Source organism: Aquila chrysaetos, chromosome 5, assembly GCF_900496995.4.
Source record: "Aquila chrysaetos chrysaetos chromosome 5, bAquChr1.4, whole genome shotgun sequence".
Classification (NCBI taxonomy): domain Eukaryota; kingdom Metazoa; phylum Chordata; class Aves; order Accipitriformes; family Accipitridae; genus Aquila; species Aquila chrysaetos.
In genome coordinates, this window is record NC_044008.1 from 68,449,298 (window position 1) to 68,467,510 (window position 18,213).

At 49.4% G+C, this 18,213-nt stretch overlaps 1 protein-coding gene across 1 annotated transcript in view; it reads right to left on the reverse strand.

The window, feature by feature from the left end:
* MYO15B (myosin XVB) overlaps positions 1 to 18,213 on the reverse strand; it is a 46,379-nt gene that overhangs the window by 1,119 nt on the left and 27,047 nt on the right. Inside the window, exons 30-63 of the mRNA XM_041123408.1 lie at positions 17,884 to 18,090; positions 17,697 to 17,776; positions 17,394 to 17,491; positions 17,127 to 17,214; positions 16,684 to 16,713; positions 15,578 to 15,688; positions 15,300 to 15,394; positions 14,441 to 14,689; positions 13,849 to 13,945; positions 13,358 to 13,501; positions 12,871 to 13,060; positions 12,648 to 12,738; positions 11,882 to 12,104; positions 10,227 to 10,342; positions 9,634 to 9,693; positions 9,316 to 9,391; positions 8,684 to 8,802; positions 8,320 to 8,438; positions 7,718 to 7,859; positions 7,471 to 7,582; positions 6,988 to 7,148; positions 6,601 to 6,713; positions 6,421 to 6,484; positions 6,104 to 6,176; positions 5,656 to 5,732; positions 5,194 to 5,270; positions 4,474 to 4,604; positions 3,753 to 3,847; positions 3,393 to 3,470; positions 2,965 to 3,073; positions 2,461 to 2,609; positions 1,918 to 2,045; positions 782 to 915; positions 165 to 298 (exon numbers count right to left, since the gene is read on the reverse strand). Coding sequence (XP_040979342.1) covers positions 165 to 298; positions 782 to 915; positions 1,918 to 2,045; positions 2,461 to 2,609; positions 2,965 to 3,073; positions 3,393 to 3,470; positions 3,753 to 3,847; positions 4,474 to 4,604; positions 5,194 to 5,270; positions 5,656 to 5,732; positions 6,104 to 6,176; positions 6,421 to 6,484; positions 6,601 to 6,713; positions 6,988 to 7,148; positions 7,471 to 7,582; positions 7,718 to 7,859; positions 8,320 to 8,438; positions 8,684 to 8,802; positions 9,316 to 9,391; positions 9,634 to 9,693; positions 10,227 to 10,342; positions 11,882 to 12,104; positions 12,648 to 12,738; positions 12,871 to 13,060; positions 13,358 to 13,501; positions 13,849 to 13,945; positions 14,441 to 14,689; positions 15,300 to 15,394; positions 15,578 to 15,688; positions 16,684 to 16,713; positions 17,127 to 17,214; positions 17,394 to 17,491; positions 17,697 to 17,776; positions 17,884 to 18,090 — 3,970 coding nt within the window. The remainder of the gene's footprint in view (positions 1 to 164; positions 299 to 781; positions 916 to 1,917; positions 2,046 to 2,460; positions 2,610 to 2,964; positions 3,074 to 3,392; positions 3,471 to 3,752; positions 3,848 to 4,473; positions 4,605 to 5,193; positions 5,271 to 5,655; positions 5,733 to 6,103; positions 6,177 to 6,420; positions 6,485 to 6,600; positions 6,714 to 6,987; positions 7,149 to 7,470; positions 7,583 to 7,717; positions 7,860 to 8,319; positions 8,439 to 8,683; positions 8,803 to 9,315; positions 9,392 to 9,633; positions 9,694 to 10,226; positions 10,343 to 11,881; positions 12,105 to 12,647; positions 12,739 to 12,870; positions 13,061 to 13,357; positions 13,502 to 13,848; positions 13,946 to 14,440; positions 14,690 to 15,299; positions 15,395 to 15,577; positions 15,689 to 16,683; positions 16,714 to 17,126; positions 17,215 to 17,393; positions 17,492 to 17,696; positions 17,777 to 17,883; positions 18,091 to 18,213) is intronic.

Genomic DNA, 18,213 nt, shown 5'->3' on the forward strand with positions numbered 1-18,213 from the left:
ACTGTTCTACCACTCTTGTCACTTGCTTTGGGCTAGGGCTGTTGTTAGAGTGGCTGCAATGCAGGTAAATACAGTCTCTTCCTGCGCAAGTTCTTCTAAAAGTCAGAGTTAACGTCTGACAGACATCAGGGCTCTGGACTCTAGGGAGAAATTGTCTGGCATACCTGGGTGGTGCCATCCACCGCAATGATCTCCTCTTTATTCACACCAAAGAAACAGGGCACGGGGATTGTGTCATCACTGACTCTCTCTACAAAGTAGGTGTTGTAGCCAAAGAAAGGCAGTTTCATCACATGCTCTGTAAGAAAGCAAAAGGTGGCTTTCAGGCAGCAGCTTCTAGCTAGCAATCTACTGCACCAACCTAAGGTGGTCAAAAGCTGCAAGCATTCCCAAGCTTTTCTACATTGAAAAGTAAGATTGACAACTTCTCCCTCCCTCCCAGGCAGCTGATACTCAACTCTCAGCAGCCTGAATGGATGTCCCATTCTTTTCCAACCAGAAAACAGCTGTGCAGCCAGAGTATCAATTAAAACACAACTTGTACAGAGCTCTGAATATCTACTGTAGACTTCTACAAAAGAGGTAGAACTTCGACCATGATCACCACGCTTGGGAACAAGTGCCAATCTGCAGGAGGAGGCTGTCAGGGAGTTCTATGTCATGGCCCATTCCAGGCTCTAAGGATCCTCGCCAACCTCATGAACTGTCTCAAAAGTGCCTTCAGAGCCGCTTCCATCATGCTCAGGACAGACAACTCAAGCAGATCTGGATGTGTCCTCACCTATGAACTCAATTTTTGCATCCACTGGCTGGAGGGGCTGCCTGGTTCTCAGCAGCATGCCAACATGATTCTGCAGAGCCTGGGGTCTGATGGAGGACTGCAGGGTCTGTGGCGTGTACTCCTTCAGCTCTTCCCTGTGCCAACAAGCAGATACTAATTCACCTCCTGCCCAGCTAAAATCAAAAGATCAACCAGGGGGATTAAGAGGAAGGAGGGGATGTGGCAACAATTTTCAATTGCATGGCTGGGGGCAAGGGTGGAGGGAGAGGGGAAGAGCACAACAGGTCGTATCTGAATTGGGTAATGTGGAAGGAAACATCAGAGACAGTGAGACCACCATTTTCCACAGAGAAGGCAGCTGTGCACCACTGAGTAGTGCACTCAGAGAAATCCCTCCTTTCTGGAGACAACAGGAGCTCTTCAAGCAAGGGCTGTAACATGGAAGTAAAGCCACAGGGTGTTTCTTTCACAGACAGTCTCAGCTGAACACCACCTTATTCTAACCCTGTCTTGCTCCTGTTCATCCAAAGCGCTACACAGAGCAGAGTTCCAATGCCCAGCAGGGTTATGCTATTACCCCCTGCTGCTGGTGCTGTAAGGGGATCTGATGCAGACACTACCTCAACTCCAAGTCAAAGTGCACAAGGATACAGGAAGGAAGGAGTGTGAAAATAACAGCTCAGGGCTGCAGGTCAGAAGCTTTCCAGTACCCAGGGACATTTTCATTCCCATTAGGCATCTCACTACAGATTTTGGGTGCCCAGGGTTGAAAACTCTGGCACTTGTGAGAAAGAAAAAAGGAGCATTCATCCCAACTATAAGCTCATGCACTTCCTTCTTGGTATTGCAAACACATGGCAGTCAAAAGAAATGCCTATGGCACCCTCATGAACCTCAGCTCAGGATTCACAAAAGGAAATGTGGATCAGAGACTGTCAGCACTAAGAGGGTGGACAGAAGGTCAACTTTCTTGATTATGGGCAGGAGTCAGTCACTAAGTGACATTAATTAGTAGCTTATGTTCTCCAGAACTGTCCATTCCTTAATTATCCAGCAAGTACTTTCAGGCACCTACTCCTAACCCCTGTGGTGCCAACAGCCATTAGAGATAGAGACCCACCCTGAGACAGACATACCTGGAGAAAGCAGAGTTCTGCTGCTCTGCTTTGGCCCAGTGCTGGAGCACTGCCAAAATGCCCACCTGCATCTCCATTTCTTTACTATGGCTCAACAGTATCCTCCCATTCAGGTAATCCCACAGGATCTGAGAGACAGCACAGAAAAGAGCCCTTTGTTAAACCTGCCAGAAAGTTCAGGCATGTCTGGGCAGTGCCAGGCTGCAGAGACCTACATCCTGCCTTGCTGATAACACATCCAGCTCAGGCTGATAATACAAAAGCAAAGGCTTTCTGAGCTCAGGAAGAGGATGCAGAACTGCACAAACCATGTCTGGTTGAGTACAGCTCATAGGCTAGGGCTACAGGCACACTGCCTTCCTTGCATCCCTAGCTTCAGTTATTAGCCATTCCCAGAAACAGCACACAAAGCCAATCAGTCAAAGCCCTCCCGCTTCTTCAGCCCCCTTGGGACATTCCCATTGGCCTGTACACTAACTCTGCCCCTGCTAGGGAGCCCTTGCTAGGGAGGTTCGTGGTGCGCACACTGGCCTTGTTGCTTACCTGTCCATAATGGACATCAGTATAAATTTTGTTCTCAAAGTGCAGAGGTGTCCTCCAGATGAGCCTGCGTAAAGTCACAGTGACCAACTTGTCCTCCAGCAGGTAATCATGAAGATACTCCTCCGATCTTAACGGCCTCACCATTTTATCTACATGTTTATGCAGAGAGAGGGTCATCACGCTTGGTACTGAGACAGTGGGCTGAGCTCCATGGCCTGGGACAGGACCCTTCCTGCACACCTCTATTCCACCCTGCCCTTACCACTCTAAGCATCAGCCATTCCAAAGGGACATGGACCCACACAGACACACACACCTCTCTCAGGAACAAGCAACACAGCCCCTGATAAGCCACAACCCTTAACCCTAGTACAGAGGGAAACTGCTGAAGAGGAACCTCCCGGGAACCAGCAAGCATGGGGGAACTGTTTGAAACAGTAGCCATGGTCCTCCCTGTTGGAGAAACTGCTTTAAGAAAGAAGCTAGATGCTAGTCTCTACTTGCCGAGATTATCGCTGTCACTCCTGATGGCAAAAAGAACAAATTCCTGTGTCTCTTCCTGTTCGCCTGCCCCCATCTGCTCACAGATCTCCTGCAAGAGCTCCTTGGCCACCTGAAGCAAGGAAAGAAGCAAATAAATACTGTGGCCAGGCAAGCCCAAAGCAGCCCCAGAGCAATTAGACATACTGGGCCTGTTGGAGGGCAGCAGTATGGCTCTGGCCATTGCTCAAAGAAGCAAGCTGGGTGAGGCATCCCAGTGTTGTGCAGGCCCTGCAGAGATACGCTGCTACAGGGATTCCTAGGAAGTGAGTGGGAAACTCTCACAGCACTATGGGAAGCACAGGCCAAGCCCAAGGTTTTGACAGATAAGGGAGTTCCCTGGTGTAGCTCAGAGTCCAGTTCAATGAAGAAATTCAAAGCAGAAAACTCACAGTGAATGTCTTTATTCTGGTGAGGTATTCCACACCTCCAGGCATCAGTATCACTAGCCGGCGGGCAGCATGACCCTTCTGCAAAGGACAGTCTTTAGGCAGCAAGACATGCTGGATCCCATCAGCTCCACAATTGTTTCTCTCTCTTCCTCCTCATCTCTGCCTTCCACTGCTTGCCCATAGTACCTGCCTCTTCCCTCCCCACTCCATGGCATTGCACTTCCCAATCCCCTTACAGACACATGCTTCATTTCCTCTCTTGGAACACTAACCGCCCCTGTAACACTGCACATGGCACCTCCTGGCAAGCCTCTGCCCTCTCTCTCTTCCCAGCATCCCCACTTCTCTGCCCCTCAATACCAGCAATGCCTCTATCTCCACAGGGAAAGGAAGGTGGCGGCGGCCCCCGTACATGAAATTTTTCCGCAAGTTGCTCTGACAGATCTTGGCTATATCTGCAGGAAGAAGAAAAAGCTTCATGTGTGGAGCCAAACAGAGGACTAAGCATTGTCTCCTATGGTGTTGGGTCATCCTGACTGTGTTGAATTTAACCCAGGGCTGCTGCTAGGAGAGCAAAGAGACTTGACGTCATCTCCCACTCTGCCAGGACACATCCAAATCATGAGGGGCCAGCCCCAGACAGCATCCAGGGCAGTAGGAATACAGAGGAATGACAGGATGGGAGAACTAGAACCCTCTTCTCTGGCAGGATTCCAACCCAAATACCTCACAGCTGATGACTCTGGAAGACCACTGCCTGCCTTTCCCCCAGGGTCTAGCTTTCAAACTGGGCCTAAGCCACAGCGCTAAGCTAAGCCTCAGAGACACAATTCCACCTTGCCTGGGTGAAGATGCAATGGGAAATGACCTCTGCAAACAGAAAGACTAGAGATAAAATGCAGACTCGTGCCCAGAGGCTCAGCTGCCTCAGTACCCCATTCATTTCTCCTGCCTAACAGGATAAGGGAGATTTTCCCATTGGACCATGTCCCCACCTGGATCCTGTCTTCTTTCCTTGACCACTGGGCCTTAGTAACAAGGGGGCAGACTTTTATTGTACAGGACACAGAAACAGTCATACCATGGTGGGTGCTAGATGGGTCACTGCTGGCTAGCTGCAGAAACTTGGTGGCATAGGGCATCAGGATGTTAGAAGGGAGGAAATACCCAGTTAGCAGGTTTAGGAGCAACCAACCACGCAGCACGCTCTCCCTGCAGAACAGAAAGATCTGTGGGCACCTTGGAACAAGACAATACCTGCTCCAAGCAGCTCAAAATGAGCCTCTGCCCTTCTGAACACCTATGTCAGGTGGCAGAAAATGAGATGGCGGCCCTTAGTCAGACATTTCTTATGCTGAGGAAGGAATTGATTCAGTTATTCTAACAGCAAACAAAGCAAGGGAACAGTCAAGGCCACTCTGATGCCACTGCTGACATATTGCAGGGCAGTGTGGGGTCAAGCCACTCTCTAACTGTTGTATGAATTCTTCAGGGCTCTGATGAGGAAATCAGGGCTCTGAGCAGCAGCACTACCAGGAGCTGCCAGGTATGTTTATCAGTGCCCAGATATATCAGCAGCCAGAGATACAAGGACAAACATCCATTGAAGTGAAAATGCCAAACCCAGTGACTGGCTAAACTTCCTGAGTGCTCAGCAAAAGCCCCAGCATCTGGGCAGCTGGGGACATTAGGGGGGCATCATTAGGGGGCAGCCTCTCTCCTGGCCCTAGTGTCCATGCAGTGAGGTAGATGGTTCCCCTCCAGCTGTGCACACACAGGAGCTGACAGTGCTGGTACTCACTGGTTAGGGTTGTGGGTGACCTGTTTGATGACCTGGCAGTAGACCTCATCATGCAAACTCTCCTTCTCCTTGCACAGCTGCATTCAGAGAGGAGAAGACAGCATCAAAGAGGGGACAAGAGAATGAGAGAGGCCCCTGGTCATCTCTGTGCCCTTCCTCTCCCAGGTCCAGAGCTCTGCCAACCTGGCTTAAAGCTTGGGCTTTGCAGCCTCTGGTCTCTAGTGCTATCTAGGCCCAAAGAAGGAGAGGCAGGTTATGCTCTCATCCAGACAGTGATATCCAGGGAAAGTATTTACATGCAACCCCTCCCCGCCATGATTTTAATCAGCCTTTCTGCTTCAGCTCCCTTTCTCATGCAGGAGGTTGCATTATGGCTCTCCCTGCTCTCTCCCTTCCCAGCAAGGTCTTGGCCCTTCATTCCCATTGGTGCTTCAGCGCCTTGCCCAGGGGAAGTTCACAAACCTGAAGGATTTCATAGATGCATTCAACCTCATTCTGGTCCTTAAGTTTTGATTGATCTCCCATGAACTGCATCAGAGCTGTAAAGCAAAGGCTTTTTAGGTCTAAGCAGAGGTGATCCTGCCATTGGGCAGGCAGTAGACTAGAAAATGTCCTGAAAGCTTTTCTGCTCCGTGGGCTATTACGAGCCTTGCATGTGTAGTCAGTGGGGCATCAGCCCAGGCAGTGTGTGTTCTTGGACACTTTGCACTTGAGGCAAAGTGCATTTTGCTGGACGCTTTCAGCGTGGACACAGGTGGTTATTAACTGCAGAAATGCCTTAGGAAGGGCCCTCCTCTCACAGTTTTCATTTCCCGCTCTGGGCCCTGTGATGCCTATGTGTGGCCACTAAGGCCGTCCCACTCACCCCTGCTCCAGCCTCTGCAGTATTGTGTTCTAGGGAGGTACTTACTCTTGAAGTTCTTTGTAGCAAGCTCATTCAGCTCACTATCAGAGTACCGGAGCAAAGACTGCTGGATTGGGACCTGGAGGGCCAGAATACAAAGGTAAGCTGGGGAGGCAGATCACACAGAGCTGTGCTGCAGTCTTCACAAAGACACAAGCTCCCAGTATCTTGCAGGCAGCACTGAAGAATAGGGGGCACCTATACTTCTCCAGAGGCTGCAGCCAAAGATTTGCCCTCTGCAGTTTTTTCCATGTGGGGACAAAGCTAGAGGCAAGGCTGGAGCTGGGATTCTGGCTGTAGCCATGGGGAGAGACTGGGCTCACCTTGGTGTGCTGGACCAGGTCAGCTGCACTCTTCTTTTCAGCAGACATCCCCTTCAGTCCCTGCCTAGACAGAGGAGAGGGAACATGCAATCCAAGAAACATTGCCAGAAACAGCTTGGTGTAGGTCAGGCTACACAGATCCTGTGTACACCTGTTCAGGAAGGACCACAGCCTACTCACACAGACTGAGCCTCTCGGAAGTAGGCTGCAGCGAAGTCCATCATGGTATAATGATCACCAGCAGGGACTAACATGATGCTGTTACGTTCTGATGCCAGGCTGGGAACAGAACTCTGCAGGGACAGGCAGCAAACCCACCCTAAAAAGTCAGCTGAGGAACCACAGTGTGTATTCTCCTCACCTGCCAGACCTGGGAAGGCATGATCTGTGTGCGATGCCTCCCTCTCCCACTATGATAGTATTTGAGTGTCTCCATCTGCAAGGATTAAGCAGTCATCTTCTTCCTTCTAGCCTGGGAGGTTAGACACTACCAGGACTACAGACCCACCCTAGCAGCTCCCACAGAACCTGACTATATCCCCTAGAAGTTCCCCAAGGACAACTCACCTCCCTGCTGGTGTTCCTGCTCTCTGGGGAAGCTTTCATGCCCTTCCGCAGCCCTCCACATCTGTCCATGCTGGTACTGAGGTAATCAGGGGCTGCAGCCAATTGCACCAGGCTGGTGGGGAAAATACCACAGCGGCCACCAGTGGAGCCAAACTGCCAGCCTGCAGAAACAGGGCAGAGTCAGGAACCATGGCAGCTACCAAGAGAAACGAGCAGCGAAGCATTCTACTGGCAAAGGACAGCATCAGACTGACCAGGCTTTCCTGCATCCTAAGATAACATCCCCTGTAACTATGGCAGCTGGAACAAGGTGGGCTGTGGTCAGAGAATGGCAGAGCTGAAGGCTGACTATGCCAGCCCTTAAGAGTCTGCTTTCCTCTGGTTTACTCAACAGCAGCATGTAGAACTTCTGGGCACCATGGGTCCAGCAGGCCCTTGAATCCATTCCCCACCTTTCCCGCCAATCTTGACAAACTCCCTCACCTGGCTCCACCCCTTGCATGGGCAGTAACTCAATGAGGTCACCCTTCTTGAAGCTAAGAAGGCTCTTGTCATCTGCAATGTAGCTGCGCAGAGCAACGACGTAGTTGGTATCCTGGGGAAAAAGCAATGGGAAGGTCAAATCTCATCCCTAGGATGTGAAGGACTCAGACCATGTCATCCCATGGACCCTCTCAGGTCCATGTGGGAAACCACCTTCATTCCCTACTGCACTACAGCGCACCCTCACCTGCCTCAGCTCCTGGATGAAGAGTTCCACCATGGCCTTGATGCACGGAGCCTTTGGAGAGTGCAGGAAGAGCTGCTCTGTCTTCAGAGAGAACTCCAGGGCACTGCTGCCCTTCAGTTCCACTGACAGCACATCTGCAAAGCTAAGAATACAGCCAGCATGGTTGGACTCTTTCTGCCAGAGCTAGGGATGCAGATCATGGGGATGGGACCTCATTCCAAGGACTGAGAATGGAGACAGGCCTCAGCATGCTCCAGAGGGTGGCCTTCCACCAGCACTGTATTACAACAGTAGTAGCACCATAGGCTGCTCATGGCTTTCACCTTACCACTTTGAGGACCTCCCTTGTGATGATATGCATGGAGCTGACTCACACCTAGCACTCACTTATTCTAAGCAAAGCAAAAGGTGGGAAGGAAAGGGAAAGACCAGACTCATTAGAAGGAGGGTCAGTGAGTCACAACTGGACTAGGACAATCCTAGAGAGCACAGCACAACCAGGGAATTTTCAGCTCAACCGTTCAGTTTGCCTCCTAACACTCTGAAAACATCCTGCAAGTGACAAATTATCACCCTGCAGCAACCAGTGCCCTTTTGCTCACCTGTAGCTGCAAAGAATCTTCAGGTGCTCAGGATTATAGCCAGCTGCTTTCACCACCTTCAGCAGCCGCATGCCCCGGTGAGAAACACCCAGGATCTGGACATCACTTCCATTTTCGCCCTGTAAGGAAAGTGCAGCCAGAGAGCATGAAAGGCTCCATCCCACCTGGACAGGATGGAGCAGGGGAAGAAGATGCTACCACATGTACCATGAAGGAGGCCCTGGGCTGACAGAGGTGTCAAACACAGAAGGCACAGAAGAATGAGTGATGTGTGGCCAGGCAGGGAGACAGAAAGAGATCCTGAATAAGCTAGAGCCACACAGCTAAAGCAAGCCCAGGGTCTGGCGAGAAGGTTAAAACTCACATGAACTGGGAAAAGGCGGGAGAAATAGTTAGCCCAGTTATCCCGAGCAGCCAGTACAATCCTCTTCTTTATCCCATCCTCCTGAATGGACTGGATGTCATTGCCAACCCGGAACTCCACTAGCAGGGTTACAAAGCAGATACTTTCTCAGTAAGACAAAGATGGCCAAGTCTCCCTCTGCCCAGGGACTCATTCCCACTAGTCCCCCTCAGTGATTACAGTGCAGCAAATGACAAGCAGAGGCAAAAGGATACCACATTACTTGCACACACCAGTCTACTACTAGTTTCTCTGCCCCTCTCCATGAAGCTCCTGTCAAAGATGACAGTTGAATTTTAAGACAACTCAAAATCCCATCCTTAAGTCTCAGTTTCCTCTCCCCACAATAAACATATCAGAACTAAGTGTTTCTGTCTCAGAGAAATTTCAGGGCTGTTTTCTGGCCATTTGGAATAAACAAACATTCCTGCACTGCACTACACAGCACACACAAATGTGCTTTCTTGCTGCAGTGACAAACATTTCTCCTCTGCCCTAAGTCCTGCCTGAAAGGGCTTGGAGGAAGGTTTCTCATTTCAAACCAAAAGCTGGCTTGGGCACAGGGAGGAAGGGATGATGGGACTGTTAATTACTCAGCAGGTCTTTCATCTTGCGCTTCTCCTCCTTGGAGATCCGAAAGCAGGAATCAGAGAAAGTGTCACGCATGATCTGCAGAGGAAGGAAACAGAGAGACTTCCATTGAAGAAGCCACATCTGATTGTGTTGGAACATCTGAGGCTGTTAAACAGAGTGAGTTTCAGAGAGGAGTGAACAGGGGCTTGACTGGATGGATCTGGAGAAGAGACTAACACTGCTAGGGATGCAGAAGTGAAGGCAACTTATGCAATGTAATTATGGAGTGTTTTGTCCCCAAAGAGACAACAGGCCTTGAGTCATACACCAGTACATACCTGTTCACACAGCAAGTTCAGACAATAAGGGTGACTGAAATTTTCTTTGGGGTAAAACACCTGCAAGAGGAGGATAAAAACAATAGTGAAATTACAGATGTTGCAGAAATAGCTCCCCAGGGATGTTTTGTAATCCATATGCCCTGCTGCCAGAGAGGAGTGAGTTCATCTCCAAGGACAGACAGGGAAGAGACACTATGAATGTGAACAGAAGGACCAGGAGCGAAGGACCAAAAGTAATGTGGTGAGACCATGGGATGAACCCTGGTCAGTTCAGCGCACTCTTGAATATTTGATTTTAAACACATTTGTACTATTTTAACAGGAAAGCACCAGGTAACAACAAATTTACTTTATTTGTAGATCTCTCAGTGCTTTACAGAGGAAGGAAAGGACAGGTGGGGAAGCTGAGACACAAGAGTCAGTAAGGCAGAGTAGGAGCCAGATCCCCTATGAGATGATCCCCTACCTCCTCCCAGAACTATCTTTGTGCTCTTATATCACACTGGGTGCCTATGACAAAAAAATTATTTTAACCAAATGTGGGACCAGTTCCCTCCTCCCACAGCAAGCCCTCAGCTAATGAACTGCACCTCTTTGCGCAGAAAGATTTTCCAGGCAGGGTTGACATAGGAAAAGCTGACACTGGTAGTGAGCTTGTACAGCTGGGTCTTGATACCATCATCTTCTGCTAGTGTTACAGCAGAGTCTGTGTGAGGAGAAAGAGCAGTGAAGATGGGCTTTGCTGAATACAGGGTCACCTTCCCACCTGCCAAAGACCTGCCGAGAAAAAGGGGACAGTGCTATATGCCTGATTGAAGATTATTGTCAGGAACCCTCTTGAAGGTCAGGGATCAGCTAATGTGAATGCATGCACAAAACAGTCATCATGTGAGTACCAGCATTTCTGATAGCATTTATACTTGCTGTATTAGCCACAAAGTTCAGTGCTTATAATAGAAACACTCCAGAGACAGGGAGCACACAGCATCCCAGGCAAAATACTAACATGTGAAGACACAAGTTTCACTTTAAGACATTATAAAAAGGGTGCTAAAGGTTTCAAATGGGCATAAAAATTCTCCACTGAGCTCGCAGACTGCAAGGTTCTGGTACAAGGCACACAGTACTTGCCCTGGATTTCTCTCTGCAGGAGATCTATTAAAGACAGGCTCAGTTTGAAGGCAACCATTCAAAGCCATTGCTTTATGAGGTAGGAATGTCTTCATTTAATCACTCCCAACTTTCAAAACTTCAGAGTTCATGGACAAGAAATGTAGTAGATCCCATAGTTCAGCACAATTCTATATCCCTATTCAAAAGCATGTAGGGATTTTTTAGGCTAATCCAGTTACTTCAATTTACTTTCACAGTATTTCCTAAAGAAACATCGTTTAAAAGAGAGGGGGAGTGAAACAGGCAAATTCTTTTATACCAGGGAAGCTCCTGCAGGATGGAGTCCTTCAGTAATGTGTTTGGCAGACTGTTGCTTGCATGTTATAAAATGTGATGCTGATGAGAGTTTTAAACAGCTTGAAATACATTGGTACATGTATCCAAAATAGCAGCAAAGTATAAAATGAATTATGGCTCCAGGCTCCCGCTGAAATTCAGAGGCAAAACCTAAGACTGAATAACACTTCCAAACTACTGCTGAGAAGCATTAGCTATGCCATTTTTTGGGTGGGCAGCATCCAGACACTCTTTATGTGGCCAGTGTCAAAGGTCTCCCAAGCTGTCCTTCTCCCTGTAAGAAACATTCCCTCATTCCTCAGTCTGTCTCTAAGGACCTTCCAGAGGCTCTAGAAGGTAAAATACCTGGCTTCCCATTCCTCCCTGGTCTAAAGTCCATCTGTTGAATTGCAGCTTTGATAAAGTAATTATGCTTCAGGTAGGCAATAAAATGTATTGTGGACTGGACCTTGATAAAGCTGTAGCCCAAAGGTCCTTTCTGGTTTTAGCGGCATTTTTCAGAGAAACCCAGTCCCTCCTTCATCATTTGTGCCTGACATCCTGCACTGCACTGGGAAGAAAGGGAAGAATTAGAGCTGGGAACTGCCATGCTGATTACTGGGTCAGACTGAAACTATGACAGTCTCTCTTATTTCACACAGCCCACTCAGTCTTTGGCTGGCTGGCTGATGACAGAACATGTGCTGTGACTCTCCCAGGCCACTCAGCTGATTCCGACCCCATACCCTCCCTGCCTCCCACTACCAAATCCCACTCGGGTTAAGTCAATACTCACCCTTCCCTGTGGATTCCTGCCAGTCTTGGGTCCCAGGCAGGAGAGACGAAGACAATGGTGGGGGAGGAGGGGGAGCAGGAGGGGTCTGGGAACCTGGTGGGGTACTCTCCTGGCTGAAGATTGACAGGAGAGGCAATTGCTTCTCCTTGATAGAACTGGAAGCTGAGCCTGGCTTCGGCTTGGGAGGTGGAGGTGCTCTCTTCTCTTGTGGCAGGGGGGATGGCTGCAAGACAGCAAAACCATTTGACCCAGTCATTCTCTGCATTACTGTGCTCTGTCCTGACACTGCTGTTATAAATCGTCCTTAGGGCAGCAGTCCAACTCCAGAAGCAAGTTCTGTATGAACAGGGATACCCGGACTTTTAAATCAACACATGGTCTGCAAACAGATGAAGATCAACCAAATCCAGGTGCAGAGAACCAAGTATTTGAGATTGAAGCCTCCAGTTGTGAAGGGGAAAAAGACATTAATGGGCCAAGACCTAGGTGCCAGATGTGGGGAACATGAGTTCCTTGCTTCCAGATCAGCCTTAAACATACCACAATAGGACTTGCTGCTCCAGAGCCTTTTCTTCAGGACCTCAAGTGACTTTACAGATTGGAATCCAGTCTAGGATGGGCAGTGCCATGCTATGAGCTCACAGCTATCTAGTAACCCAACAAGAAATCACCTGGCTGCTACTGCACTACCAGGTAGCTCCCAACCTGTTGGAGATTGGATATACTCTGCTGAGCTCTTAAGGTGAACAGAGAGCGAAGAACTCACTGATTTGGGAGATGGGAGGTTCATCATTCCGAGCTTGGCCAGAGCCTCATTTTTGGGGTCGTTCTTCTTCATAAATGGCTTGGACACTCTTCTGCAAGGAAATGGGGAACACAGTCACAGGGGCTGCAGAGGGGTTGTGGCCATAATGGAGCCATATGGCAGTGCTGGGATATAGTCCCACTCATCTCCTTCCTGCCCACCTGGGTGGATCCCACTCTCTCACCTGACAGGCTCGATAGGCTGGGGCTCAGGGGCTGGCCTGCTCTGGTACATTTTGATGATGTTGCGGATCTCCCGGCTAGGTGCAGGCCGCGACTCGGGGCCTGAAGGCTTCACTACAGGTGGCTCCTTCTTCGCTTTTGGTGTCTGCTTTTTTGGCTTTGGCTCAGGAGGTGGCAAAGGTGAAGCAGGAGCTATTGGGGATGACAGCTTTAATGAACAGACCAGCAAAGACGCAGGAGAAATCCCTTTATCTCATTTGAAGCTCCCTCTCTTTCACCCCTAGGCTGACTGGCCATGACCTTCCACTGCCTTGCTTTGGGATCCCAATTCCCAAAGCTCAGGCCTTGCTCTCTCTCTCTCCTCTCCTGCCAAGTTACAGACTCCCAGAAGAGCCAGATCCTTTCCTTCTCTGGCTATATCCTGGCCTGATGCTCCTGGAAAGTTCCTGCTTGTCAGCCTGCCTGGGTCTCCACTGCACAGCATCTTACCTGCCTCTGTTTTAGGGCTAGGCTTCTCTTCTTTCTTCTTCTCCTGCTCCTCTTCCTTTTCCTCCTGCTTTGGCTGGGGATTTGCTGGAGGGGTCCAAGTTTTGGAAGGAGGCCTCACTTTCTTCACTCGGATCTGTTGCTCTCCTGCATAGAAAGGGGGGCCTGAGCTGGTTAAACCCACAGCCAAAACCTAGCATTAATGGCATAGTTCCCACCCTTGCATCAGTCAGCAGAAGCCTATGCTTTCTAGAGGCAAAGGAGGGTGTGGCAGTCACAAGCACAAAGATTTCTAGAAAACTGGCAACACAACACCTCACAATCTGAATTGCAGGGCACTGAGCAGGCACCCAAAACTCCTGCTACACACAGCACCAGCAGCTCTTGCAGGGATTAGCTGTGTTCCAGACAGGGAGACAACACCTTTTTATGCCAGGGAGGCTGCAGAATAAGGTGTTATAATGAGTGAAATTCCCAAAGTGGTAGATGCTCACCTATCTTCTGAAAATATTCTCTCTTCTGCTGGAAGGTTTCCCGAGGATAGTCATCATCTTCACTGTTGGAGAACTGGTCTTCCATGTAGTCATGAGCCTGCAAAGCAGTTCACAACATGGTTAGTTAGTCCTAGCCAGCAGATACCTCCATACTGCCCTTAAGTTCAGAGGTGATCTTCCCTTGCCAAGTTCTGATCTAGAATTTCTCCCCATCTGGGATTGTCCCTAGAGATCAGTCTCTGACTCAAGGAATCATCAACCAAGTCCAGAGAAGGAGGAGTATGTTAGAGGCCCAAGACAGCTTGCTGGAAGATATAGAACACAGAGTGATGAATTTTCCTATGGAATAATTCAGATCAGCTGAGAATTAATTGGCCAACACTGCGGCCAAACATCCACAGAGCTAATGCCACCACGGTTTGATCTTGTGTCTTAGAGACTCAGCAAGCAGAGTTTGAAAGGTCTTAGTATCATAGGTAAGGATAGCTCTCTGCTCTCCTGTCTGCCAAACCACTGCCACACTGGAAGGGAAGCAGAGCAAATGCAAATCATGAAATTCAAACCAAATTCACCACCACTTTGTTTCTCATACCGGTTCGTCTGCCTTAGCTGGTGGTTCTGGAGCCTTTGGTGGTGGTGCAGCATTCTGGCTTCTGGGAGGCTTCTTGGGTTTTGGGGAAGTGGCTGGGACTGGGACTGAGGCTGGAGCCTGAGCTGGGGCTTGTGGTTGACTTGAGACTGTTGGCCTTGAGTTCTCAAGAAGCTGTTGCCACCGCTGCTGTTGCTGCTGCTGTTGCTGCTGCTGGGAAATGCTCATGGCTTGAAGGGTCACCTGCTGGGCCTGGAGGAAGGAATAGCAATGTCCATGAGCTCTAGGCTACACAAAACTGACAGTCATCAGTCAGGCTGTCTCATTCTTTCACTGGTAATCACAGAACATCTACACAGTCCACTGCAAATTTCCCAGTGTTATGGACAAGGCACGCCCAGGGAGTCTGATCCCACCTAGCCAAGTATGCAGAGCTCCTAATAACACCCTAAAGACTCAGCTACCAGTGAGATAGCCTGGGACCTCCATGTACTCACAAGGCTTTGTACTGAGAGCAGAACACTGCAGATCTGCATCTGTAGCAAATCCCAGCTTAAAAACACATGGTAATTACAGCTGAGGCTTCTTGGGGCCTGCTCTTGTCCCTGCTACTCACTCACCTACAGTGCCTCAGTGACCCCATGTACACAAAGGGGCAAAAAGGGGGTTCCCAGTTTTGCAGTCTTAAATAATCCCAACTTTATATAGCTAACCCCCAGCACATCAGCACAGAGTGTTACAGAGCAGGCTTAAGGCAGGAGGGGAGCATGGTTAACCTCTTCAAACCTCTTCGCAGCACATACACCAGTGCATTGCTCTTCCCCAGCTCCTGGGCCCCTCCCAGCCAGTCCCTTCCACTCACCATGAGCATGGCTTGCTGGTTGATAAAGGCTTGCTGTTGTGCTGCTAACTGATTGGGATCTACAGCTGGAACCACAGGCTGGGACATAGCCATGGCTGTGGAAGACACACAAGTCTGCAAAAGCCCACAGGCAATCATTCCTCACAGTGCCTGAGCATCAGCCCAGAGCTGATTGTTGACTATGCACCCCGTCTGACATTCAAATGCACAGGCTCCATTACAACACCCACCCTTCCATCCTCTTCCCCTGTATAGTTATTGAAACACTGTATTATTACTTGGCATAGGTGCAATCCCACCAGCCACTGGCATCATAGGCATGGCTGCTGGCATCCCAATCATCGAAGGCATGGGCTGGTAAGCTGGTGCTTGAGTCATTCCAGAGAAGCCTAGAGGCAAAAGACCATATTCACAGTGCTTTTGGGGAATCGCAGATGAGGAAGCCCTGATCAATCCCGCAGAGCACATCACATAGGCTGGGTGCCCCTGGTTGTCTCCACGTGCACCAGCAACAGGGATATGTGAATGGTTTATCTCTTCACACACAGCAGGACACAGAAAAACTGAGGTGGAAAAAGGAAACCAAAGAGAAATGTGTGGCCTGCCAGACTTTACAATAGCAGTACCCAGACCCCGCTTCTGCAGTCTGGCTTGGGACACCACCATCCTTCATGACTGAGCATATAAATAACTCCTGCCTGTGTATGATTACAGAGAAGGGTTTCTCTTGAGGGATGGATGGGCAAAGATCTCTGGGACTGCCACATCCATATCAGTCTCTTTGCAGCAGGTAGCAAGAGTGAATGAACAATGAGCCCTGGCCTGGGTAGCATTGTGTACCATGTGAAGGAACTGTGGAGAGAAAGGAATTCCCCTGCTCTCAGCAGTCAAGTCCCACATGAGGCCACAAAAGAGAAATCCCACTGAGGGCAAAGCCAGCAGAGCAAAGGACATGGAGATCAGTCTCAGCTAGGAGTGAGTCAGCACACAGCACAAGTCTACTGAATCATGATGTCCTCCCCAGTGAGAATGGCCCAGGGATGCCATGGAGAGATCTTCATATTCCTCACTGATCTAAGTAGCCACATGAGTGACAAACTGGCCTCAGGCCTGTGATCTGTAATAGGGCTTGTCGTGCCCCTACAATGCCTCTACAATAGCCAAAAATAGTCCCAGTCTCAGTAATGATCTGAACAGGACATTCCCCACCTTTCTGAAACAGCTGGGTGTGTTCCTACACATGTAGATTTCTCAGTGCCATTAATATATTGGTGTTTGACTCCACCCTACTGAAAATACTTGAGTCTTAGCTCCACAGAAAGGAGGAAAAGTAAAGACACTAACCACACAAACCAGAACCTCTGCAGGGTTCAGACTTACTAACCCAAGGAACAGCTAGAGATGATGGGAAACTCTGTAAGGAAGCAATAAGAAAGATTAAAACCCTCCCCTGAGAAAGGCAGCAACTATTTTGTGAAAGCACAAGGTGAATAGAGGTGAAGACAGGACTTACAAGTATGGGCCTAGGGAAGAGGTAGCCTGGATCAGAAGCAAGCTACCTGTTGCCTTGACCCCAAGACCAACTTGAGAGAGAAATTAAAAGCAGAACAAAGGTGATACCCTTACCTAGCACCTTCCCCAAAGTATCTGTCTCCCAGAACCTGGGAGTAAGGAGTGCAACTTCTGATGACCTACGCTAAAAACCAATGAATCATGAATCAGCTGAGCCCATGCAATAATTAGCATTTAAGGGACTCCCTGACTTATGCTCACTGAAGCTTATGTAGCCCTGCAGGTATTCCCAGCTGTCCCCATCCCCTTACAGACCCGTAGAAGGAAAGATTCCTCTCTGCGTGGGTCCAATCTTCCCACCTCCTTTCATGCGTCCAGTCAGAATGTCCCTGTTCTCCATATCCTGCATCAAGAAAAAACAGTTATGTGAGCTCAGAGAGAGAGACTTCACAGAGGGAGAGCCATCCAAAGGCATATCTGAGCTGAGCAGAGGCAGAGTGAATAGGCAGAGGCATGCTTGAGGGAGTCACAGGGACAGGAGAGCTGCAGAGAGAAAGTAGGAGGGAATATCAAGGGACTTACTGATACTCTGGAGCCTTGATGCAGCACAGTGCTGAAGAGATCATCCACATAGTTATCCAAGCCTACAGGGGTCCTCAGGTCATCTCTGAAGCTTGGATCTAAAAGCAGAGAGAAGTCTGGTGACAAGGCAGGTAAGGAACATTCCCCTGCCTGCAGTCCCTATTAGACAGTCATGTTTTGGAGTGGAGCCCTTCCTTGCTTTACATCAAGAAGAATCACCTGTCTCCCCCTCTGCTCTGATTCCCTGGCTGGGGCCCATCTGGCCCTTCCCAGTGCCATCCACAGTTCTGGGCAAGAGCTTACCTGGATGGCGATTGTTGAATTCTGGAGGCAAATTAGGTGGTGGAAAGGTAGGGGCCTGGATGCCTGGAGCAGGAGGGATCCTGTTGAAGAGAAAAATGAGATGAGGACAGTACAGAGTGCTGAAAGAAAGACAAACCGCTGGGTGACAGGGCCACAAGTGGTGGAGCAGGAGGATTAGGTGACTTACAAATCCAGGTCAGAGCTCTGGAGGAAGCTTCTGTCCCTTTCAGGAGTGATGGGGTACTCAGCTGAGGACTGAGAGGAGCTGCTGAAGTTGCTGGCCTCCTCCATCTCTCCAATGAGGTCCAGCACAAAGTCACAGCCCAGCAGGTCCTGCCATGTGTTGCCAGTAAACATGGAGATAGACCACCCTCGAGACTTCTTATCACAGCCCCTGGTAACAGGGAGAGGAAAGAGAGAAGAGGTGTTCAGGTAGACAGGTGAAAGGGAGAGAAAGGAAAACATTGCATTCAGTTTCTTCTTGCCTTGTCTATCATGGCTTAAGTCCTTAAGATTT